General features: G+C 32.8%; 4 protein-coding genes and 1 pseudogene across 4 annotated transcripts in view; 1 reads left to right on the top strand and 4 right to left on the bottom strand.

The window, feature by feature from the left end:
- Positions 1-4,481, bottom strand: part of LOC111376506 (WRKY transcription factor 6-like) — a 6,538-nt gene extending 2,057 nt beyond the window's left edge. Inside the window, exons 1-5 of the mRNA XM_022999469.1 lie at positions 3,993-4,481; positions 3,797-3,883; positions 3,553-3,717; positions 3,215-3,466; positions 2,949-3,062 (exon numbers count right to left, since the gene is read on the bottom strand). Coding sequence (XP_022855237.1) covers positions 2,949-3,062; positions 3,215-3,466; positions 3,553-3,717; positions 3,797-3,883; positions 3,993-4,184 — 810 coding nt within the window. The 5' untranslated portion in view covers positions 4,185-4,481. The remainder of the gene's footprint in view (positions 1-2,948; positions 3,063-3,214; positions 3,467-3,552; positions 3,718-3,796; positions 3,884-3,992) is intronic.
- Positions 4,482-12,053: 7,572 nt separating this feature from the next.
- LOC111376505 (pyridoxal phosphate homeostasis protein-like) lies at positions 12,054-14,773 on the top strand. Its single transcript, XM_022999468.1, has 7 exons — positions 12,054-12,397; positions 12,481-12,547; positions 12,655-12,701; positions 13,260-13,347; positions 13,653-13,786; positions 14,235-14,333; positions 14,533-14,773. Exons 1-7 carry the CDS (start codon positions 12,176-12,178, stop codon positions 14,605-14,607), a joined length of 732 nt encoding a protein of 243 aa, XP_022855236.1. The 5' UTR covers positions 12,054-12,175; the 3' UTR covers positions 14,608-14,773.
- A 458-nt stretch (positions 14,774-15,231) lies between these two features.
- Positions 15,232-17,843, bottom strand: LOC111376504 (p21-activated protein kinase-interacting protein 1-like). The gene is made up of 3 exons (XM_022999467.1): positions 17,139-17,843; positions 16,767-17,061; positions 15,232-15,489 (listed from the first exon to the last, which is right to left on the bottom strand). Exons 1-3 carry the CDS (start codon positions 17,775-17,777, stop codon positions 15,419-15,421), a joined length of 1,005 nt encoding a protein of 334 aa, XP_022855235.1. The 5' UTR covers positions 17,778-17,843; the 3' UTR covers positions 15,232-15,418.
- Positions 17,844-18,869: 1,026 nt separating this feature from the next.
- LOC111376515 lies at positions 18,870-21,130 on the bottom strand (annotated as a pseudogene).
- A 124-nt stretch (positions 21,131-21,254) lies between these two features.
- Positions 21,255-23,117, bottom strand: LOC111376503 (protein O-linked-mannose beta-1,4-N-acetylglucosaminyltransferase 2-like). Its single transcript, XM_022999466.1, has 3 exons — positions 22,892-23,117; positions 22,703-22,795; positions 21,255-22,622 (listed from the first exon to the last, which is right to left on the bottom strand). The coding sequence occupies exons 1-3, from the start codon at positions 23,004-23,006 to the stop codon at positions 21,466-21,468; spliced, it is 1,365 nt and encodes a 454-aa protein (XP_022855234.1). The 5' UTR covers positions 23,007-23,117; the 3' UTR covers positions 21,255-21,465.
- Between the last annotated feature and the right edge of the window lie 1,146 nt (positions 23,118-24,263).

Raw genomic sequence — 24,263 nt, 5'->3', positions numbered from 1 at the left:
CAAGTGGATACCATTTTAGGTATCAAAGTCACAAAGACTAGTGGGGGTTATCACCTAAGTCAATCACATTATATTGAGAATGTGATAAACAAGTTCAAACACTTGAACATAAAAGAATATAGTACCCCGGTTAACCCAAGCTCAAAACTTGTAAAGAATGATGGAAGGGCGATTGCTCAATTGGAATATGCTAGTACAATCAGAAGTCTTATGTATGCAGTTTAATGCACAAGACCCGACATAGCCTATACCATAAGTAAACTTAGCAGGTTTACTAGCAATACAAGTAATAATCATTAGAAGGCCATAAGAAGAGTTCTTGGATACTTAAAGAAAACCAAGAACCTGGGCATGCAATATACTAAATTTCCGACGGTATTGGAAGGATTTACCGACGCTAGTTGGATATCTAGCGCGGGTGAGAGTAAATCCACTACGGGTTGGGCGTTCACTCTTGGAGGAGGTGCTGTTTCTTGAAAATCAAAGAAACAAACATGTTGAACACACTCGACCATGGAATCTGGATTTGTAACCCTATCGGATACAGGGAAAGAGGCTGAGTGGCTTAAGGATCTCCTTTATGAGATACTTTTGGGATCAAAGAATATTTCTTCAATATTTATCATGTGTGATAGTCAAGTAACATTAGCAAAAGCATATAATGAGATATACAATGGAAAATCTAGACACATGAGTCTTAGACATGACTATATAAGGAAGTTAATCAAGGATGAAATAATTTCCTTAAATTATGTAAAATCAATTGAAAATTTATCGAATCCTTTAACTAAAGCACTAAATAGAGATTTAGTGGCATCCACTTTGAGTAAGATGGGGTTGAAACTCTTTAACTAAAAAGATCCACCAATGATGGTAACCCTACCTGTCATTACTCAAAAGGTAATCTACGAGTTCAAAGGGTACTAACAAGTCATTCTATATGTGGATGGTTGCAGCATTATTTAAATCTATGATAACCCTATCTTAATGAAAATAATGCTGGTTGTTACTGATGTAAGGGTTGAGCTTAAGTTCTTAATAAAGTTCAGTACTAAAACACAAGTACCTCTAAAAGTTACAAAAGTACTGGAAGAACTTCACCTAAACAATCTTCAAGGTGGTGCCACCTTAATAGAGAGTTGGAGTTTCTCTTTTAAAAGATTGTTGAAAATAATAAGCGCAAGGCCATAAAAGCGCTAAGCGGGTTATGAGGAACTTGAGAACACGTGGTACTCGTGTGATAACCCTATCTTAATGAAAATAATGCTGGTTGTTACTGATGTAAGGGTTGAGCTTAAGTTCTTAATAAAGTTCAGTACTAAAACACAAGTACCTCTAAAAGTTACAAAAGTACTGGAAGAACTTCACCTAAACAATCTTCAAGGTGGTGCCACCTTAATAGAGAGTTGGAGTTTCTCTTTTAAAAGATTGTTGAAAATAATAAGCGCAAGGCCATAAAAGCGCTAAGCGGGTTATGAGGAACTTGAGAACACGTGGTACTCGTGTGTGTGTTCTTACCGGTATTGTCATATGGAATAACTGGTTCAAAGCTACTCGCTACCTTTGATTCCGACTATACTTTGTTTGAATTACACTATAATTAGATTCAAATTGAAAGATATCTAATTCTTATGCATGAGTATCGTATATTATGAATATGAGACTTGTTAATTTTGAACAAGTGGGGAATTGATATGATAATGTTGTTCAAAACCAACAAAAAAAATGAAAAAAGGAGGGTCCATGCGACCGCATGGCATATAGTCATGCTGTCGCATGGCCTAATGCCAAGACCAAATGGTCTCGGCACCGGCAAACCATGCGACCGCATGGTACAATAACGTGGCCATTGGAGGGCTGTTTTCTCCTGTTGTAAATTCAAAATTGGTGACTTTTGGCTTTAAATTTGGGTACTATTTTATGAATGTGATGTACGTCTATATATATTGGATCCATGTTGAAGGCAAAAAACATTATAAAAAAAAAAAAAAATCAAGGTTCCATATTATTACTAATATCAAAGATCAAAGTCTTTAAAAGCCATATTCATATTTATTCTTTGTGTTCTTCAAGTTTTCTAGGATTTACACTTGTGTTTTGGTGTTTAAATTCTTGCAAGACTTGTTATAATCCTGCAAACCATTTGCCAACAACCTTCAAAGCATCTCAAATTCATAAGAAGGAGGGGCAAATATCGTTTGAGGACAACGATATCGTGTTAAAGACATCCATCGATACAAGTTCAAGATTATCTTGTTATTGGCATTTTCGATTCATATTTTGTGATCTCTACGGCAATCCGGTGAATTTTCTCCAACATTGGGGACAAAACTGTTCAATGCAAATCGAAAGTTGGTGACATTAATCATGGAATCTTATCATATTTTAAGTTGATTATTAAACTTAAACTTTGATTTTTAAGCTGGTCATTTAACTCAATCTTTGTTATAATTTAATTAGTCCTTCCATCTATGTTCTTTAGTGAAGTTAACACTAACTAATAGCTTAGTTGAGTTCATTTCACATTTGCTGTTAAGCTTATTTTTGGAGGGGATTAAATTAAATTCTCAATAGATTTTGATAAAAGTTAATGAAATGTATGGTTGAAAAGATATGGATCCCGTGAAATATATGGTTAAAATTATTTTTTGATTTTGACTTAAATTTAAGTTTAGGTTATAGTCTCTACCAAAGTGGGGCTAGTTAAACTAACGGAAGCGGACAAGGAAACCGACCCGAAACAAAGTTTAAGTTCAATGAACATCTTATAATTAATAGATTAAAAATAGTAAAAAACCTAAAATTTTGTTAAAAGTTCAAAGAACCCTAAATAAAAAGTTCAAAGCTTTTTAGAAGAGTTGATTCCATATTAATACGATTCAAAAGATGTAAATTAAATCAATTGATCATGGAAAGAAAAGCATCAGTAATAGAGCGATTAACCCTACTTGTTTGCGTACGGGACAACCAACTGCCATGGTACATCGATAATAAGCTCGAGGGCAGGGGTTTCCTTTTGCCATTTTTTGCCCATATTTTCTCCACTGGCATCCATCAGAGATCTGAGTAAAAAGCTCAATAAGAATATTTCTTCACTAAATCAAGACCGGGTGACAAAAGAGCTCATTAATGAATACGAAAAGATGATTTATATTTATATATATATAATAGACAAGATTTTAATTTTTTTTATTGTGTTCTTGTTTAGACTTACCATAGGTGTCTCTGATCGTGCTCGAACCGAGACACGGGCCTTTTTAATAGTGGCTTCTTCAGCTTGATCCATATCCTTGGAAGAAGAATGAAATTTTGGAACTTTATTTGGAATCAATTCTTGAAATTTCTTTTCTGGGCTTTTTTCTATCTGTATTTTTGTCTGAAAATTCTTCTGCAATTCATCAGCCATTGACTTCTCTTCCATACCATTTAATACTGAATGTGAACGTTTATCTTTATCATCAATAATCTATCAAAATATCACAGTAAAATAAGATCAAAATTACCTCTTTTAGTTCAATACTGAATAAGACTAAACTGTGTATTTGTACCAACCTTTTGATCTACTGTGGTTGCACCTTTTATATTTTGTTGATGCTGTAAGAGTGCTCCAATTTGCATTTGTAAAGAATAATTTTTACTGTTTATTTGATTCAGTGTAGCTCTTAATCTTTCATTCTCCGTGCTCACACGATCGAGCTCTGACTTGATAGCTACACACTGTACCAGAATCCATCTTAAAAGAGTAACCTTGTTAAGAAGATCGTTATTTGATGTAAAATGTATCCTTAAAACTTACTTCAATGGAAATTCTGGGCGATTCAGTATAATCCACAGTAGACTTGTCACTGGTCGGAACGTTTGTCGTCAGAAGATTCAAACCAGTCTATAAAATCATGAAAGACATCAACGAATAAAAACAAAAAATAAAACCTTTGATTTTCGAGGGGAGAAAATGTTTTCATAGTACATATTAAGATTAATAACTGTCATACGCTCAAGTTAAGATGAAGTTCTTGTTCAACACCATCAAATTTACTCTCTTTCTTGAATTCAAACGTTGTTGATGCTTCCTTCGAACAATTCTTATCAGCAAAGAAATCCATTTCATTGACAACCCTTTTCTCTCCATAATCATCAAAAGAGTTGATAATCACCTTTTGATCATGATCACGGGAACCGTCCATATTTACATGCGAGATCAAAATGCACAAAAAAAGAAAAGAAAAAAGAAAAACTTGGTCTTCAATAGAGAGTCTCCCACTTTTTCTCTGTCCAAATTAAAGATGATAGAAAATGAGTTTCTCAGATCTTTGAGTGTGTATGTAAGTCTTATTGAACTCCGAAGTTGAATAGGTTTTAATATCCATGGGAAATGAAAAAATAAATAAAAATGAAAGGGAGTAAGTTGGACCGAACGAGTGAGGGATGGTGTGTGAGAAACGAGTTTGACTCATTCTCCCACATATTCACCTCCCCGATTCGCCCGGCGCATTCCACGTTACAGGAAACGACCGGGGAATAGGAACCTAATAAAAATCAACTCACAATTTAGTACGGCAAAACCAAATAAATATATAATTTATTTATTTTCTTCATTCATTTATTTCGCAGTGCATTGACTGGGAAGGTGAGTCTTTGGCAATTAATTTCACAATAAAATACTTTTCAATAACGCTGGACAAAATTCTCAAATTAAATCCGACTCGATCCGAACTAATCCAATCGAGCTATTTTTCTTAAATTAAGTATTCAAATAGGTATTTGAGTCGAGAACTGACGAGTTCAGCTTAATTCTCAATTCTAAATCAAGAACCGAATAACCTAATCTTCATAATTTTTTAATTTATTCATTTTAAATAAGTCAAATTATTTAATTTTTTTTGTAAATAAATTTGCTGCCCGATTAATTTAGCTCAAACCCAAAAATATGATTTTTCCTATTTTGTAATTTCCGGACAAAGTCTCACATAATCAAATTGACATAAATTTTTATTCAAATCTGTTATTCTATCATAGTGTCGTTTCAACTGTTCTGGAGAAATCGAATTGAAGTTCGACATCTTTTAATTATTATAAACTCGCTATCTTAACAAATCACTTTAAAAATATAAAAGAATTTCTCAAAAATTCATTAAGGTTTTTGTGTAACTTATTATATTCTGATAGCATATTTAAGCCTTATTTTTAGTTATGAATGCATTTTGAAATAGTGGGTAGACAAAGAATGTATGTAATATGAGAAAGTTTTGAATTTTAGTGTAATCTTATTTTATTAAAAAATATGTGATTGAAAAAGAAAAAGGGAGAGGAAAATGTATTTTCAAAATAATGAGAATCAAACAAGTGCTCAATATTTGTTAATGAAAAACAAATAAATTACTAATAAATAATTGATCAAATATGTTGCTTCAATCAATCTCACTATAACTAAGTTATGCTATTCGACAAAACAAAATTAAAATTGAGATGAAGAAAAACTAGTGAAATATAAATATAAAAATATATCTAAATAATCAAAATTATCAAGACGAATTAGGTGATAAACCCTTCAAGAATATTATATAGCTAAACTTAAAATTGAGATGAAGAAAAACTAGTGAAGTATAAATATGAAAATATATTTAAATAATCAAAATTATCAAGACGAATTAGACGATAAACTCTTCAAGAATATTATATAGCTATTATAAATTTCTTCCAGTAAACTCAAGATGATAAATAATAATAATAATAATAAATATATAAATAAAATTCTTCCAAACAAAACGAACAAACAGCTAAAATATTCTTGCCCGATGGAAAAGGGTAACCTTGCATTGATTATTTGATCAAATTCTCATGGAGAAACGACAATTAAACTAGCCCATATGGCATCCAAAGTCAATTTTTAACTAGAAGATAAAAATCATTTAGCCATTATTTTTGACAATTTCCCTTTCAATCTGATCAACTTGGCTTAAACACCAATATATATGACCGTGTTTTCGCTCTAACAAGTAGGATTGAGATAAAAATGACATTTGCCCGATAGTCGAGATAAAGGACAAGACGAGAATTTATAAAAGAAGAAGTCATAGATTAGTCGGTGTTAATTGTAATCATTAAAAAATAACGTTATTTTTAAAATACATACCTGCATTCTATAATGTCACGTAAAGTTCCTGTCGTGATAATTTTCTATGAAGAAGTCTTTCCTTGCTACTTAATGGTGGATTCTAGAAGTAGAGAAGAGGAAAAATGTGCCAAAGAATATTAAGGACCTATTTGACGAACTTTTTAAACTTATAAATTGATCAAACATAACTTTTAATAATAGTATATTTCATACTCATAATTTTATTTCTCCTGTGTTGCCTTGTTATCATAGGGTCAATTACACAAAGTCAATTTTTCTATGCCCAATATGGGTTTTAAATCAACTCGAGGGACATGAATTGAGACATATGATCTTCATATAAGAATTTTTTGGAGTTTGAGTTATCTAAAAATAATTGCTTATTTCAGCTTAATCAATTTTTCACCTACTCCTAGTTAAACTTATAAAACAAGAGAGCGAGGCCGTGGACTGTCTATACAGATGTGAAAGATCAACAAACATATTTTGGTGTTTGTTTGGGAGAGATTATTTGAAAAGATTTTTATTTTTATTTTTTTGGAGAATATATGATTTAAAGTGAGGAAAAGTTATGAAAAAATGTCAAAGAATTATTTTTTGTAAGAATATTTGGTTAAAAATGAGTATGGAGGAAAACTGATTACAAGGACTCGTTTGGCAGGGATTACGTTATTATTTCTATTTTCTACAAGAAACGTTTTCTGAGGAAATTACATTAAACTAGTTTGCACTAAAAGTTCTTCTAATAAGATAAACACTTTTATAAATTTATTCAAGCAACTTCTTATTTCAAAAACCCTTTTAAAAACCATGCCCAATAGGCTCAAAATCAATTTCTAACAATTAACAAGTACTTAATTCTACAAAAGGCAAAATTCAAAATTATAAAGTTTTCGAGATACACTTAAAAAAAAAAAAAATTATGAAAAAGTTTCCAAAATCATGTAGTCACATTTATAACAATTTTGTGAATTATTAATTAACTAATCAAAGTTGAACGTGTGTTACATGTAATTTTGGAATACTTTATAAGTGTTGTAAAAGTAATATTTGATATAATAGGCCTTGATTTCGATCTGTTGCGACATAAATAGAATATGGAAGAAAGTAAAATATAAAATAGAAATTTAAGAGATGAAAGTTGTACTTTCAAAACTTAACTTCAATTATTCAAAAAAAAAATTTATGATGAAATAATACATGAATTAATTGATAATACATGAATTTAAACACCATTAAAATATATAGATATATGAATAGAAATAAATTCATCCTATAACTCTATATTCATGTAAATTAAGATTAATCAAATCATGATTAATTATGTCTGGATTAATGTAAATCTTAATTAATTAATAATTAATAACACAAAATTCATACATGATCAAGAAATTTATAATATTTATTATATATGAAAAATGAAAAGTAAAGTATTATTAAAATAATTGAATTGTAGTAAAGTTATAATCGTCTAAAACTTGATTCTCACTTAATGTGATATTTAATATACGTCAATATCACGATAACATACAATTTACGATCACATAATTTCTCCTTGCATCAACACACGTTTGGCAAAACGTGGCGAGCCATCTCGTGGCGCACTGCAAACCATAGCAGTAATGGTTGAAGTGATGGTGGCGACGACCAATGGTAGCATTCGATAGTTGTGGTTCTGTGGGTGTGAATTTCGACTTGGGAGTGAGTTACAAAATAAAGGGGGTTCAGTATATACTCAGTCCTTGTGTGATCCCCTATTATTTTTAAAATATATTTTTCTTTTTTTTAATTACATATTTTTCAATAAAATAACATTACATACAAATCAATTTTTTTTCTTATTTTTCAATTACGCGTTTTTTACAATCTACCATTTCAAAAATGTATTCTTATCATAAAATGGGCTCAAATAGACTGTTAATTTTTGAAGAATAAAATTATGGGAAAAATTCATAACTCCGGTGTATTATTTACACCAATTCAATTTTCAAGTTCTAAGTTTAAAAGTGCAAAAATCAGATATTTATTTATTAATTAAAAATACTTTATTAATTAAATATAATAAGGTCACAGTTATAGAACTAATAGTCACAGATACAAAATTTTAGGTCATAATTTATTTATTAGTCACATATCATTCAATTAATTAGTCACAGATTATTTCGATTGTCACAGATTTAAAAATTTATATTTCATAATTTATTTCGGTGGTCACAGATCTAAAAACTTATAGGTCACATATTTTCAAATTTGTTAATGATAGTTAAATATTTGGTCACATAAGTCAAATAGTGGTCACAGACCACCGTTACTAACACTATCGCACTGCCACTGCCATCACGGCCACTTGCCACCACTCTCACCTCAAATAGTGGTCACAGACTATCACCACTACCACTATCGCACAGTCATTGACGTCACGAGTTTGAGTTATCTAAAAATAATTGCTTATTTCAGCTTAATCAATTTTTCACCTACTCCTAGTTAAACTTATAAAACAAGAGAGCGAGGCCGTGGACTGTCTATACAGATGTGAAAGATCAACAAACATATTTTGGTGTTTGTTTGGGAGAGATTATTTGAAAAGATTTTTATTTTTATTTTTTTGGAGAATATATGATTTAAAGTGAGGAAAAGTTATGAAAAAATGTCAAAGAATTATTTTTTGTAAGAATATTTGGTTAAAAATGAGTATGGAGGAAAACTGATTACAAGGACTCGTTTGGCAGGGATTACGTTATTATTTCTATTTTCTACAAGAAACGTTTTCTGAGGAAATTACATTAAACTAGTTTGCACTAAAAGTTCTTCTAATAAGATAAACACTTTTATAAATTTATTCAAGCAACTTCTTATTTCAAAAACCCTTTTAAAAACCATGCCCAATAGGCTCAAAATCAATTTCTAACAATTAACAAGTACTTAATTCTACAAAAGGCAAAATTCAAAATTATAAAGTTTTCGAGATACACTTAAAAAAAAAAAAAATTATGAAAAAGTTTCCAAAATCATGTAGTCACATTTATAACAATTTTGTGAATTATTAATTAACTAATCAAAGTTGAACGTGTGTTACATGTAATTTTGGAATACTTTATAAGTGTTGTAAAAGTAATATTTGATATAATAGGCCTTGATTTCGATCTGTTGCGACATAAATAGAATATGGAAGAAAGTAAAATATAAAATAGAAATTTAAGAGATGAAAGTTGTACTTTCAAAACTTAACTTCAATTATTCAAAAAAAAAATTTATGATGAAATAATACATGAATTAATTGATAATACATGAATTTAAACACCATTAAAATATATAGATATATGAATAGAAATAAATTCATCCTATAACTCTATATTCATGTAAATTAAGATTAATCAAATCATGATTAATTATGTCTGGATTAATGTAAATCTTAATTAATTAATAATTAATAACACAAAATTCATACATGATCAAGAAATTTATAATATTTATTATATATGAAAAATGAAAAGTAAAGTATTATTAAAATAATTGAATTGTAGTAAAGTTATAATCGTCTAAAACTTGATTCTCACTTAATGTGATATTTAATATACGTCAATATCACGATAACATACAATTTACGATCACATAATTTCTCCTTGCATCAACACACGTTTGGCAAAACGTGGCGAGCCATCTCGTGGCGCATTGCAAACCATAGCAGTAATGGTTGAAGTGATGGTGGCGACGACCAATGGTAGCAGGCGATAGTTGTGGTTCTGTGGGTGTGAATTTCGACTTGGGAGTGAGTTACAAAATAAAGGGGGTTCAGTATATACTCAGTCCTTGTGTGATCCCCTATTATTTTTAAAATATATTTTTCTTTTTTTTAATTACATATTTTTCAATAAAATAACATTACATACAAATCAATTTTTTTTCTTATTTTTCAATTACGCGTTTTTTACAATCTACCATTTCAAAAATGTATTCTTATCATAAAATGGGCTCAAATAGACTGTTAATTTTTGAAGAATAAAATTATGGGAAAAATTCATAACTCAGGTGTATTATTTACACCAATTCAATTTTCAAGTTCTAAGTTTAAAAGTGCAAAAATCAGATATTTATTTATTAATTAAAAATACTTTATTAATTAAATATAATAAGGTCACAGTTATAGAACTAATAGTCACAGATACAAAATTTTAGGTCATAATTTATTTATTAGTCACATATCATTCAATTAATTAGTCACAGATTATTTCGATTGTCACAGACGGTGTATTATTTACACCAATTCAATTTTCAAGTTCTAAGTTTAAAAGTGCAAAAATCAGATATTTATTTATTAATTAAAAATACTTTATTAATTAAATATAATAAGGTCACAGTTATAGAACTAATAGTCACAGATACAAAATTTTAGGTCATAATTTATTTATTAGTCACATATCATTCAATTAATTAGTCACAGATTATTTCGATTGTCACAGATTTAAAAATTTATATTTCATAATTTATTTCGGTGGTCACAGATCTAAAAACTTATAGGTCACATATTTTCAAATTTATTAATGATAGTTAAATATTTGGTCATAGATGGTCACATAAGTCAAATAGTGGTCACAGACCACCGTCACTAACACTATCGCCCTGCCACTGCCATCACGGCCACTTGCCACCACTCTCACCTCAAATAGTGGTCACAGACTATCACCACTACCACTATCGCACAGTCATTGACGTCACGGGCACTTGCAACCACACTCACCCCGTTATCGATGCCAACACCAACACCAACAAAAACAAAAATCAAGGCAACCACAACCAATAACCACCACCTCCGTCACTAGGAACCACCACACACACTAACAAATACCCAGTTTGATGGAAAATCACCCTGACCACCACCACGAAAAACACCAACAACAACAAATCAACATCTCCACCGACAACACGACCACCGCTGCAAACCACACAAATATCACCACCACCATCATCCAGATCTGAACACACCACCAGATCCAACAAGCCACTGCCACTGCCTCAAAATCTCTCAAAATAAATCTCCAAAATCAGTCGTCGAGCAACGCCGATCTCAAAGCATCGACAATAATGGTGATGTTGTCGTCGGATGGTTGTGGTTAGTGCCGTCACCGGATGGTTGTTCTGGTGCCACTTTCTATGTCATAACATATATAAGCATTGGTATCTGGAAATGAAGATGGAGAGAGAGGGGGAGAATTGAAATGGTTAGGGTTGGAATTGGGGGAGATATTTAATTATCATATTCATCCCAGATTTGTGAATAACAAAAGTTCATACCAGATTTTTGCACTGTAAAGTTAAAACATCGGGAACAGTGTAATTTCCTCTAAAATTAAAATATGATTTTTGAAATGATAATGGGTTCGGACACATGTTAAGAGCTTGTTGGCAAGATTTCAAATAAAAGCAACTTTAGGCCCTATTTGATCTAAATTATTTGAAAAAAAATACATTTTTGAACAGTAATTTGATATTATTTCAATCATATATTTTTCAATAGAATAATATTACACGTAAATTCAAATTTTTTTTCTTTTTTAATCACGTATATTTTATCAATTCATTATTTAAAAATATATTTAAAAAAAAAATAACCTGACTCAAACAAAGGCTTAATTAAATTTTTTTAACTTCCTCGGACACATGTTAAGAGCTTGTTGGCAAGATTTCAAATAAAAGCAACTTTAGGCCCTATTTGATCTAAATTATTTGAAAAAAATACATTTTTAAACAGTAATTTGATATTATTTCAATCATATATTTTTCAATAGAATAATATTACACGTAAATTCAAATTTTTTTTCTTTTTTAATCACGTATATTTTATCAATTCATTATTTAAAAATATATTTAAAAAAAAAAAAATAACCTGACTCAAACAAAGGCTTAATTAAATTTTTTTAACTTCTATTCAACTCTCGACCTCATATTTTTCGAGGTTTGTATTTCACCAGAAAGATCCCTGCGATTGAAGTGTGGTATGGCCATATCTGTAATAAAAAATCTAAAACTCAAAAGGTGAAATAAAAACCAAAAAAATCATTAATGGCGGCCCCGGCAGTGGAGGGGGCAGCTGTAACGGCGCTTCGGGCGGTATTTCACCGAGTCCGGCAGGCGGCAGAGAGGTCCGGCCGTTCTTCCGGTGACGTGAGGGTGGTGGCTGTCGGCAAGACCAAACCCGTCTCCCTCATCCAACAAGTCTATGACGCAGGTCACCGGTGCTTTGGTGAAAATTATGTCCAAGAAATTGTTGAAAAAGCCCCTCAGGTTCACACTAATTCTAGAAACCTAATTGGGATTACTTTTTTCTGTTCTTGTTTAAAATTAGGTATTTTGTTGTAAAATTGCAGCTGCCGGAGGACATTACTTGGCATTTTATTGGGCATTTGCAGAGCAATAAAGTGAAAACTCTATTGAGTATGAATTAATTTCCACTTTAATGCTTCTTAATTTACCCAACAGAAGGAAAATAGATGATCCCTGGAAGATTTATGTTACATGTTCTTTTTCTCAATCGTGTGCAGCTGCTGTCCCAAATTTAGATATGGTTGAAGGCGTAGACAATGTGAAGGTAATATTGCATTGTTATAGCTTGATTGGTTCAGTGGATTTTCCTGGACAATATAAACTATTAAATATGGACATAATTTTCAGTCTTATGTGCTACTATGTATCAAACACGCTGTTATTGTAAAAGGGTTAAAAGTTTCTGGCAGTGGCTTCTGATTTATGATGCCGGATTTTGAGTTATAATTTGAGTTATTTTGATGAATGCTTGGTAATGGGCTAGTGTGATTGCCAGATGAAAATAATTCAGACAATCCTATACATATTTTATGGCCTGAGCGCGACTTAACCTTGCATATTGTAATTTAGGTTAATTAGTTAATTGTTGTTTAGCAAAGTAATTTGGATTTTTTTTTAAGAGAAGGAATAATTATTATAAAATGCCTTTGTGTCGTTTGGTTTTATGTTTTCATGCTGTGGCCTTTTAGTAGTCTCCGTCTTACTAGTTACTATTATGAGCTATTTTGACCTTGATTGCTAGATTAATACACTGAAATAAAAATGGGATTTAACTTGGTTCATCATTCAAAATGACAGTACTTACATCGTCTCTGATCCACAGCTTGCCAATCATCTGGACCGTGCAGTTTCAAACATCGGGAGGCAGCCTTTGAAGGTCTCAGTTCAAGTTAATACCAGTGGAGAAGAATGTGAGTAATAAAATTACGAATGTTCTTTTGTTCAATTGCAAAACTGTGTGGGAGAGTTTTGTGGACTTGAGAGATAAGGTAAAAATGTTTGAGTTATTCAGAACGTTGACTAGCAGCCGTAGTTATTGCTTAACATTCCCTGGTTACTATAACAGATTCCAACTGCGCCTAACATTCCTTAGTCCAGGTTCATTTGTATGTATATGATATGATTTGACTAGCAAGTGTTTACAAAAAAATGTTGCCTTCTTTATTCACCCGATATAGGGACCAACTTTGGAGCTAAATTGATTTATCATTTGCAGCAAAATCTGGTGTGAATCCTACAGATTGTGTAGATCTTGTAAAGCATGTCAAGCTAGGTTGCCCAAATCTCGAGTTCTCTGGTTTAATGACAATAGGGATGCCTGACTACACATCAACTCCTGAAAACTTCAAGGTGATATTCCTCATTTGTTCTGGGAATTTGGTTGGGCATTGATTTTATCTTGATGCGCACTAGTAGAAGACTCCCCAGGCTTCTTGAATTTTGTGAAGAAATAATATTTGTGCATGTTCCACGAAATGTGTGGATATTAAGTGGGTAAAGGGTAGTAGGTATGAATGTGTGGTTAAAATGAATATTTAACTATGACTTCAAGTTATACTTACTTTTCTTATCGTTGAACAATATTGCCCTTGATTTATGAATCTATTCGTTTTATTTTTTCTACATCTTTAGAACTCTTATACCTGAAGAAGGAGAAGGAGGAATTTGTTACTCTAGTATGCAATTAATTTGTGTTATCAATGAGCAGCTGTCTTGGAAGGGTTTTATATTTTCTGCGACCTTGCTTACTGATTATTATTGGTTCTGATCCATTTTTTGTTGCATTCTAATGCAACAGACTCTATTAGACTGTAGATCCAAGGTATGCAAGGTGCTTGGAATGGCAGAATCCCAATGTGAGTTATCAATGGGAATGTCTGGCGATTTTGAACTTGCGGTAAGCCCAGGATCTGGTTATCAAATTTACTATGTTAACATAATTAAGAAGACCACAACGGTATATTACCAACTAATTTTCATTGGAGCCTAGTTTCTACTTTTTGCTTGATTTTACGACGTAATAGTCTTAAATTACTAGTTCGGCACCTTGTGCTACATATATATTTGAAAGAATGACATCCTTTTGATAATTGCAGATTGAAATGGGCAGTACCAATGTGAGAATTGGATCAACTATATTTGGACCCAGGGAATATCCAAAGAAAAAATGAAAGGGAAATCGTTTTTTATCACTTTCATCCATTGGTGGCGCACCAATATTTCTTTTGTCAATGACTTCTACAGTAATTGTAACAGTGCTCAAGGCGGGGAATGTCTCGTCTTAGTTTAAAATACCTTGGCAATTATAATATACCGTTAACTACTATTTTTTTCTCATTTTGACTAATATCAGTATAGCAAATGGTTGATCTATGACAAACATATATCAAGTAGATGGGTTGGGAATACACATATATTACTATATACTTCAACTTAAACCTTAGAATGCTGACTCAGAATCCTTCTCAGACTGATTTGAATTCGATAACCAAGATAGACAATTTCTTTGTAAGAACAGCAATCATCCTTTAGCCTCAAGTTGTCATATTTCTATGAGATATATAGATTAAGAAGTCAATGCCTAATCTTCCTTAGCTTCAATCTGGATAAATGGGTCTCAAAAAAATTTCCATAAGGGATCACCAGGCAAAGCCAATCTCAAAAATGCTCGAATTTTTCCGCTGCTTCCACAGCAATAAAATGTGCTGTCTCACGCATTTTATATCAACTAACACTGTAATACAGAAAGGGTAATAAATAATTTTTCTTTTTTTGAATTTCAACTGTGGAGATACTTGTATCATATATCCTCTCTGTTACGTGTCAAAAATAATGTTATAGATAAAAACCCCTAATACATGCATAACAAAATTTGTTCGTCCAGTAAAAACAAAACAAATGGGGATTAAAGGGAGAGGGAGGAAAGGGAATGAAGAGGATAAAAACCCATAATATATGAATATCCCCAGAACAGTACAGCTATTATGATTCCATAGCGGCTGCCTCCTGATTTTCATCTGGATTAGAATTTTCAACTCGCAGTCGTCTCACAGCTGAAAATGAGAAAAAGAAGAGTGTGAGTTATATCAAAGGTTAGAAGATAACTCGACAAATTAACTAATCTGATCTAGGGATGTCAATTTGAACCGTCAAAATCGAAAATCGCAGTTAATCGAACCGAATGGGACGAAATAAACCAAACTGATGGTGCAATGGGGCGGATATGGTTTTGATTTTAATAAACCGGTTTGTGGCAGTGCGGGTATAGTATTTACGCCGTTGAACCGAAACCGAAACCGAACCGATTACCTGATAAAAAAACACACACACACACACACAATTCAATTGATTATTGGGCTTTACACTACTTTTCTATCTAGCCCAAAACAAAATCCTCCCATTACATCTATCTGACTCAGCTGGCCAGCCCACTTACCATTAACCCATAATAATAGCATTATTATGACAGTATATAAATGCAAACCTACTTTCCACAAACCACAAACTCACACACGGCTCCTTTCATTGTTAATTTTTTTTCTATTGTGTGTAAAAAATTCTACTTCTTCATCATACTCTAGAGCTTGTGCAACGTTTAGCGAGTAGGAAGTTGACGAAGAGGTACTTTTTTTTATATTTAAATCTTAGTTAAGACCATTCTGAATAGGCAGTATCGTTGTATTCTCTACTTACATTTCTTATTTACTATATATGAATCAACTTTGAGTGCTGATCTATGCTAGTAAGACTTGTGGTGAAGAATGAATCAAGTAACTTCGATGCACAACAATTAAGAATGAAGGACAAGTTTAGTATTGTTATATTTATAATATTGTTTGTTAAATTTGTATTTTGCAATTGAAAATTGGGATAATGTTTGTATTTTCGTTTGGAATATTGTTTGATAATGTTTGCATTTTCGTTTGGAATATTGTGTTTTTGTTTTTATTGACTTTTTTCATAAATTGTTTTATATCTATTTGACGGATGAACCTATAAAAAATAATTTATTTTCGTGGTTATTAACGAAATCGAACCATGCTGAACCGAGATACGAACAGAACCGAACCGATTTACGTGGTTATGGTGCGGTTATGGTATGATCAAAAAATTGATGGTGCGGTTATAATTTTCGCAGAACCGACCCATAACCGAACCATTGCCAACCCTAATCTGATCAATCTAACACCATAACAGTCATCATACAGGCATTCACTGATGGGTGGGGAGCGGTTATCACTTCTTAGTTCACTAAACCTAATTAGTGGAACCTAACACTGTATAAATTCATACCACCTAACATTAAATTGAGAATTGATTCAAGACTCACATTTGATAGATGATCCTGCGAGACAAGTGAGCCTGGATTTGGTATTAGCCTCAGCTAGTGGATTCGTCTTCTCCTTATTAGCCATCCGAACATCCCAAATGCGTATAACCCCATCAGACGATGCAGATGCCACAATGTATGGATCCTCCTCCCCTGAATCGCTACTCTTAGATAATACAACAATGCCTTTGACACGGGCTGCATGAGCATCTTCAATGCTATATGCCACTTTCCCACTGGCTGCATCCCATGCCGTCACATTCCTATCCTCTCCTCCAGTAAATAAAATCCCATTCTGCCAAAAGGGTTTATAATAAGCATGGAGTAAATAATATCAAAGAAAATATATACACAAAAAGATGAAAACCATACACTGCCTGGGGTTGCACAAAGGACTCTTTTCCGATTATCCAGCTCAAAAATTAATTTTGCATCCTCAGATTCGTGAATACTTATTTTCTCATCAGCTACCATGAAGAATTTTTCACCGGTTTCATTGAATTGTACAATTGATGACTCTTTGCTTAACCTGCAGTAGAAACTGCGTCTGCCCCTAACCAAATTGACCATGGCCAAGCACTCATCGTGGCCTACCGTCAATGCTAGCTGGCCAGAGGGGTGGACGGATAGGGAGTTGACTCCTTTCTTATGAACTTTAAGGGTTTTGAGGTGGACAAAGGGGTCGGCATCGTAAATTGAGAGAAAACCTTCAGCATCAGTGGCAAAGAGATTTCGAGGGAAGGAAGAGAGTGAAGGAGGTGCAAAGAAGGAGAGAGAGGTGATGGCAGATGACTGGTGGAGGAAACCGATCTCGGAGGAGGACGTGAGATCGTAGATTTTGATGGTGTCATCATATCCACCGGAGACAGCTGCAGAACCGAATACTGCGACGGCCTTGATGGTGGATTGGTGGGAAGGAAAGGTAAAAAGTGGAGAAAGGGTGAAGTTCTGGCGATGTTTTAACCTGTAACCCCATATGAATCGCTCGTAGGATCCTGCCACCAAACTCATCTTCTACCGTTTTTTCTTTCTCTAAATCCTAAAAGACGACAGATTTTAGGGCTTTGGGTTTAAGGGGCGGGGACGATTTGGGAAAATTTGCAGTCAATGCGTTATTTGATTAGGGTTGAAAAAAATCCATTGCTCATTAAACTTTCAAAAAAGTATCATTTTAGTCACCAAGCCTTTTTTAACTTAATAGATGGTCACTAAACTTAAAAATTTATTTCACTTAAGCCACTCATCACATATCTATTAATTCTTGTTGTACATAAAAAATTGTATATAATGATGTCCACCAACTCACATAGGTGGAGCCCACTTGCATATTTATATTCAGGTGGGCTCCACCCATGTGAGTGAGGATACCATTATGTACAATTTTTTATGTACACATAGCACACTCCATAAATTTAATAGTTTAATGACGCTTCTAATAATGTTGCTTATGTGGTTAAACATTGGCCGGTTTGGGGGGATGGGCTGTTCATAATTTTTCATGTGTGAATTTTTAATTTTTTTAAATTATTATTATTATTATTATTATTATTATTATTTTGGTGTATTAGCCCGTCCTAAAAAAAATTTCTAGATCCACCCATGTGATTAAATGTCTTGATCGTATGAAATTAATAACATTGATAACACAAATTTTACAGAAGATTATGATTTTGGAGCACTTGTTTGAGCCTTTTAACTCTTAGTTATTGCTGTATTTGCCATATAAATCACGTTGGCAGACATATCACCAAATTCATTAAATGAACTATTACTAACATATACTCATCAACTTGATTGAAATAATCTTCTGAGTTCGATGACCATCTATGCTAAAAAAAAAAGGTTTGGAGACTGAAGTGACATTATGAAAGTTCTGCTGAGAATTAACACTAATTATATATTCCACCGAGATCGATCAATTCGTAGAACGTAAAGTAAACACTTAAAAACATGCAAGATTTATAGAGATTTTTCTTGATATGAGACTGTGATTTTCATTTTGACTTAAACTTTTAAATGAAATAGTTAACGTGATATCAAAAAGTAGTAGTGAACATGAATTCTCTAATTCCTATTGTTCCATATGTAAATGAATTCTCAAAATTAAACATTTGAGCTTTCAAAAATACTAAGTGCTTCAACCATTGTCTTCCTAAACCTCGCAAGATTGATCCTTACATTCTGATGGTTAAGATACATCTCCCTGCCTACTGCAAAGTTGAAGGATTTGAGGTCCTTAAACACTGTATGATTTCGTCCGAAAACTTTCAAAAGTTAGCTCTCCATAATACGTCGTTCCAGCCCATTCCAGTCCGATTATTTCTATCTGCACCAGAACTGCACCAGCAGGCAAGAACAATTCATTTGTAAAGCCAGCTTCATGAGCTCCCCCGAAGACTCTGCACGAGTTTATTACACGAAGCAAATTTGTTTAAGTTTGATATCACGTTATTTCTTGCAAAATTAGTTACTCGAAAGCCTAATTCTTCCATCGGGGAAACCATTTCATCTTCATCTAGGAATCTTCTGGTTTTAAATTTGGCCTTCTGATTTCAGAGACGTGCGCAAACTTGAGATTATATGCCTGTCTAAGAAATTGCTTGAAATCCTGCATCGAATGCCCTCCGGGGCTGTCACTGAAATTCAAAGACAAATGGCCATGAAACTTAAGCCCAATTATTGCTCCTGGAAAGCAATGAACGCTTTGATTTGCAGCCGGATTAATCACCTCGTAAGCAGACAATAAAGACATAGGCTTGCTATATTTCCTAACAAATGAGGCCTCGTAATCCTCTAGAATAAATTGCACGTGCGATAATTCATGGAACACATTTCCTACGAAGTCACTGGTTGAGAATATTACAACAGGGACGACGTGAATGTACTGGCAAGCCGGTAGAATCGTGGTATTACCCTGTAGTATCTTTACCGATGTGACATTTTTGAGAAGATTATAATCTTCTTGCCTTGCATATGGCCGAATTATAGGGAAGATTGCATCATCGGTCCTCAATCTACCACTTGTAGCAACTTGTTTTAAAACAGAGTATTTTTATTCTCAATGAAATTTGGGGTGAGGCTGAAATTACTATAAGCCCATAGGTTGGGATCGATGCTGCAGATTTTCCTTTCTCATATTACTTTATAGTCTACCATTGGACCCGTTTGATAGGATCGTACTTCTTATAGCAAACGAAGTACTATAGAAAAGTATTCGAACTTGTCCAAAAATCACTTGTTAATTTTAAAAGTAGCTTCTAACTTTTCAAAACTCTTGTCAAACAGATTCTTTGAAGTTTGAACTATATGCCTAGACATCTCAAATAAAAATACATATCTTTATTTTGTGGCTCTTGCATGTATGCTTGAGTTGTTATTATAGACGCAATTTCTTTTTTCGAAACTATGAATTTTGTAACCCAATTTAGTATACAATAGTGCATATTTATATAGGGTCCAATTAAGAAATTAAGAAGTCAATTTCTAGGAAATGATGCTAATGGTACTCCAAGATCTTGCATATTGTACAGGGAGGCGAGATTGAGGAGAAATATAAATATTTAACTCTGCAACTTTGATAACTGTTTTGAAGCTGTTATTTTGACTCAACTTTTGTTTATATTTTGGGGGTGAAATCTAGAAAAAATTAAATGGTTAGCATCTTCAACCATCGAACTCTTTAGGGTCATTAAATGATGTAAATTGTAATTCTTATTGTTTTAATCATAGAGACGAGAGTGGAGTACCCCCATAGAATTGCATCTTCTGGCTTCTGCTATGGTTTCCCAGACCAGTTTGACCAGATCGATTTTATGCCTCCTTTTTTTCTCGCGTGGTCGATGATTCTATTATACTTCAGTCAGTAAAATGAGAAATGAGTCGATGTAAACAATCGGTTTTGATTCGTTTCATGTTTACCTTTTGACTTATCTCCTCCATTTTGAGATTATATAGATTAGTTAGACTTCGAAATAAATGTTAGTGAACATGCTAAGGTGGAAGTCTATGTTGATTAGATCCTAATTGGTCGAGCCAGGTCTTGAAGCATAAGTACATAATATATACAATTCTTTTAAATAGGTAACGATTTAAATTTATACCACGATGAATCTCCTTGACTAAAATCTAAACTCTTTTAATTATATGCATATTGAACCATGAATTGATACATATAAGATTTCCAATTCTCTTCATATATTTTTTAATAACATGAAATTCAGGAGATCCCTTGTTGGAAGGATCTTCCCTTATCCCCGAGGCCTGAATATTTTCTTCACACTTGACTGCAATTCAGGATTCCAACTTTAAAATAATGTTTCTTTATCTAGAAAAATTTTTATTTGTTTAATTTCGAAAATACCCATCTTCTCATAGGTTAAAAATCAACTATTGACATTTTGGCTACAGGATATGTTGGTTGCAAGGACTTAAATGATACTAACAGTCACAAACTATATATTTAGATCTCAACATAATTGACAGTGATGATGAAGTAAAAATTTCAAGTTGAATTACTAGAAATTCGAAGAACTTAAGTAGAAATTCGAAGAAATTAAACAATCCCTTTTTTTTCTTAGCACATTTCAAAAATCGAAACTTTAAAAAAAATCTATAAAAAGTGCAATCTTATATACATATTGTCATTGTCGATCTGTTACCTCAAAAATTTACTTCCACGACGAACAAAAATTGCTTTTCACTATGAGTCCAAGTCTGCAACAAGACTAAGTGCTTCAACCATTGTCTCCCTAAACCTTGAAAGATTGATCCTTACATTCTGCATATCGAGATAAACCTGCCTTGCAGCCCGGTACCCGCCCTTGTCAAAGAGATATCCCGGATCAGTAATGACTGAATGATTCCGTCCATACAATTTCAAGAGCGAACTCTCCTCCGGTTCAATCTTGTACTTCAAGTAATGCACATCCATGGCACGAGCCGGATCGCCATAATAGGTGTCGGCTGCCCATCCAAGGCCGAGTAATTCTACTTGCACCATAACTGCTCCGGCTGGCAAGAACATTTCGTTCGTAAGGCCAGCCCCATGTGCTCCCACCAATACACTACAAGAATTGATCATATTTGCAAATTTGTTCAAATCCGATATAATCTTTGATCTTGAAACAACAATAACTTGAAATCCCAATTCTTTCATCATCGCAACCATCTCGTCTTCATTGAGAAATCTTCTCGTATTTCGACGAGACAAAAGGATTAACCTTGGCCTTTTTATTTCAGACACGTGCAAGAACTTCAGATTATATGCTTCTCTGAGAAAATGTCTGAAATCACGCATCGAATACCCTCCCGGGATATCACTGAAATTCAAAGCTAGATTGTTATGATATTTTAGCCCAACTACAAATCCTGGAAAGCAATGCACACTTCTATTTGCAGCTGGATTCATCACTTCATAATTAGACAAGTGAGACACAACCTTGCCATATTTGTTCATAAATGACGGTTTAAAATCCTCAAGAATGAAAAAAACCCGGGATTCGAATTGCCTCGTAGTGACGAACAAAGGGATGACGATTTCGTTGAATTCGTGGAAAACATTTCCCATTCCTTTGGATGAGAAGATCACAGCAGGAACATCGTGTGTATAATCGCAAGCCGGCGGTGTAATGTTTCCATAGATCAAACGAACTGGTGTAAGAGTCTTAACAAAATTCTTGTCCTCTTGTCTTGCATGTGGATAAACCACAGTTTCTTGTTGCAAAGTTCGATTAGAGGGAATATAAACTTTCATTGTGCTGGTCTCGATTCTTACAGGTTGATTTGCAACACACACAACAGAATGAACAGCAGTATCACATGCAAAACCAGTAACTTCAAGCTTTCTTCTATCTTCTCCTGTTCGCATATTTGCATCAAATTGTGGCGTAAATTATAAATATAGTCGAGCGTATAAAAAGCATGATGACTTGACTTACCTCTAACTAGTCTTGCTAAGAGATGATCAAATGATTTCTGCTGATCTTCAAATCTGGAATTCGCAGTTGCAGAACCCGAAAAGTATTGAATCCCTGCCATTAATTTCGATACATAGAATTTAATTAGTAAATAAATAGATAAATTAAGAAAGATGGAACAAAAGAAACCGAAAAAAGAGCTGGAATTACACTGATCATATGGAATAACATTGCCCCAAAAGAAATCAACAAAAAGCAGAGGGAGGATAAGCAAAAAGACTATTGGAATTGCACCAAAAACCAGTCTTCTAGGCTCCTTCTCCATCTTCAACTTGTTAGAATTTTTCGCATTTTAAGAATATGCTTAAGCCTGCAATTCCTTTAAAGACTAAAATAGTATCAGTTTGATAAGATGTCAATTCCTGTTCTTTTTTTTCTTTTTTCTTTTTTTTCTAATTACTCTCATTTGTCTATTCAAAGTTTCTTAGAAGACTTTCTCAATTCTATTGTCAAAGCATCTTTTTTATATTTTTTAATTGAGAGCTAGACATGACTTTGTCCATAATAAACTTAAGAATAACGCCATGTAGTCTTAACCGAATTGCAACCTTAGTCTACGTGATACTAGATGATAAGTTAAATAAAAGTTGAAATTAAATAAGTCATTTAATTCCACTTATCATTTAATGTCACGTCAACGCTACTAGATTGGGATTGCAAACTCGATGTGATTAAATAGCACTTCTCTAAAATTTAATATATAGCCCTTGTTTGAGCCACATTATTTTCATAAGAATGCATTTTTGAATAGTATATTGATAGGAAATACGTGGTTAAAATTTTTTTTTTGAATTTGCATGTACTATTATTTTATTAAAGAATGTGATGTTAAAATGATATCAAATCACTATTTAAAATATATTTCTTTGAAAGAATGTGGATCAAACATGGCCATAAATTTCTTCTTGCTGTACTAATTTTCATTTACTCTCTATTCTCTTCTACAATTCTACACTATGTAATTATAGTAATATATTTCTTTTATTACAAAAATTTTAACTATGTAAATTTTGAATGTGACAGTTTAACAAATTATTTAGAGCCTGCTTATCTCTTATTATAGGAGAAATTAAAGAGCTTAGAATAGTATTTTTTGAAGAATGTATGGTTAAAATTTAAAAAAAAATTATTGGTTTGTGTTTATAATATTTTATTGTGTGAATGCGTAATGGAAAATCTTATTGTGGCAGATGACAAATAGGGTTTTATTTAAGATGATATTTTTCATAATAATTAATCATTTGTCACAAATTTGTATATTTATACTTTATTTAGAAATTTAAAAGTCAATATTGTGTGGCTTAAAATTAATGGAACTGAATCGCGTGATATGTGCTTAGTTTCACATTCATGCACATGACCTTTATGACACGCTTAATTAAGTCATAGCTTAGTTACAAATTTGCTTATTAATTAAATTAAGAAAAACGTGTACGGTTAGAAATTCACAATCAAACTAAGTTAGAAAAAGAGGCAGCGTGCTAGTTTGCGTACCATAATAGAAGACCCTTTTTCCTGATGA

Source organism: Olea europaea, unplaced genomic scaffold (assembly GCF_002742605.1).
Source record: "Olea europaea var. sylvestris unplaced genomic scaffold, O_europaea_v1 scaffold1511, whole genome shotgun sequence".
Classification (NCBI taxonomy): Eukaryota; Viridiplantae; Streptophyta; class Magnoliopsida; order Lamiales; family Oleaceae; genus Olea; species Olea europaea.
This window is presented reverse-complemented; position numbering and strand designations above follow the sequence as displayed.

Bases quoted from the DNA above. Each gene is read 5' to 3' on its own strand.
- LOC111376504 (XM_022999467.1), bottom strand. From the start codon at position 17,777: ATGAGTTTGGTGGCAGGATCCTACGAGCGATTCATATGGGGTTACAGG. The intron at 17,062-17,138 runs GTATGGTTTTCA...CCCTTTTGGCAG, and splicing joins TTTGTGCAACCCCAGGCAGT to AATGGGATTTTATTTACTGG. The intron at 15,490-16,766 runs GTGAGTCTTGAA...TCTCATTTTCAG, and splicing joins CGCAGGATCATCTATCAAAT to CTGTGAGACGACTGCGAGTT.
- LOC111376503 (XM_022999466.1), bottom strand. From the start codon at position 23,006: ATGGAGAAGGAGCCTAGAAGACTGGTTTTTGGTGCAATTCCAATAGTC. The intron at 22,796-22,891 runs GTAATTCCAGCT...AATTAATGGCAG, and splicing joins TGTTATTCCATATGATCAGT to GGATTCAATACTTTTCGGGT. The intron at 22,623-22,702 runs GTAAGTCAAGTC...ATATGCGAACAG, and splicing joins CTTAGCAAGACTAGTTAGAG to GAGAAGATAGAAGAAAGCTT.
- LOC111376505 (XM_022999468.1), top strand. From the start codon at position 12,176: ATGGCGGCCCCGGCAGTGGAGGGGGCAGCTGTAACGGCGCTTCGGGCG. The intron at 12,702-13,259 runs GTAATATTGCAT...TCTGATCCACAG, and splicing joins AAGGCGTAGACAATGTGAAG to CTTGCCAATCATCTGGACCG. The intron at 13,787-14,234 runs GTGATATTCCTC...CTAATGCAACAG, and splicing joins CAACTCCTGAAAACTTCAAG to ACTCTATTAGACTGTAGATC.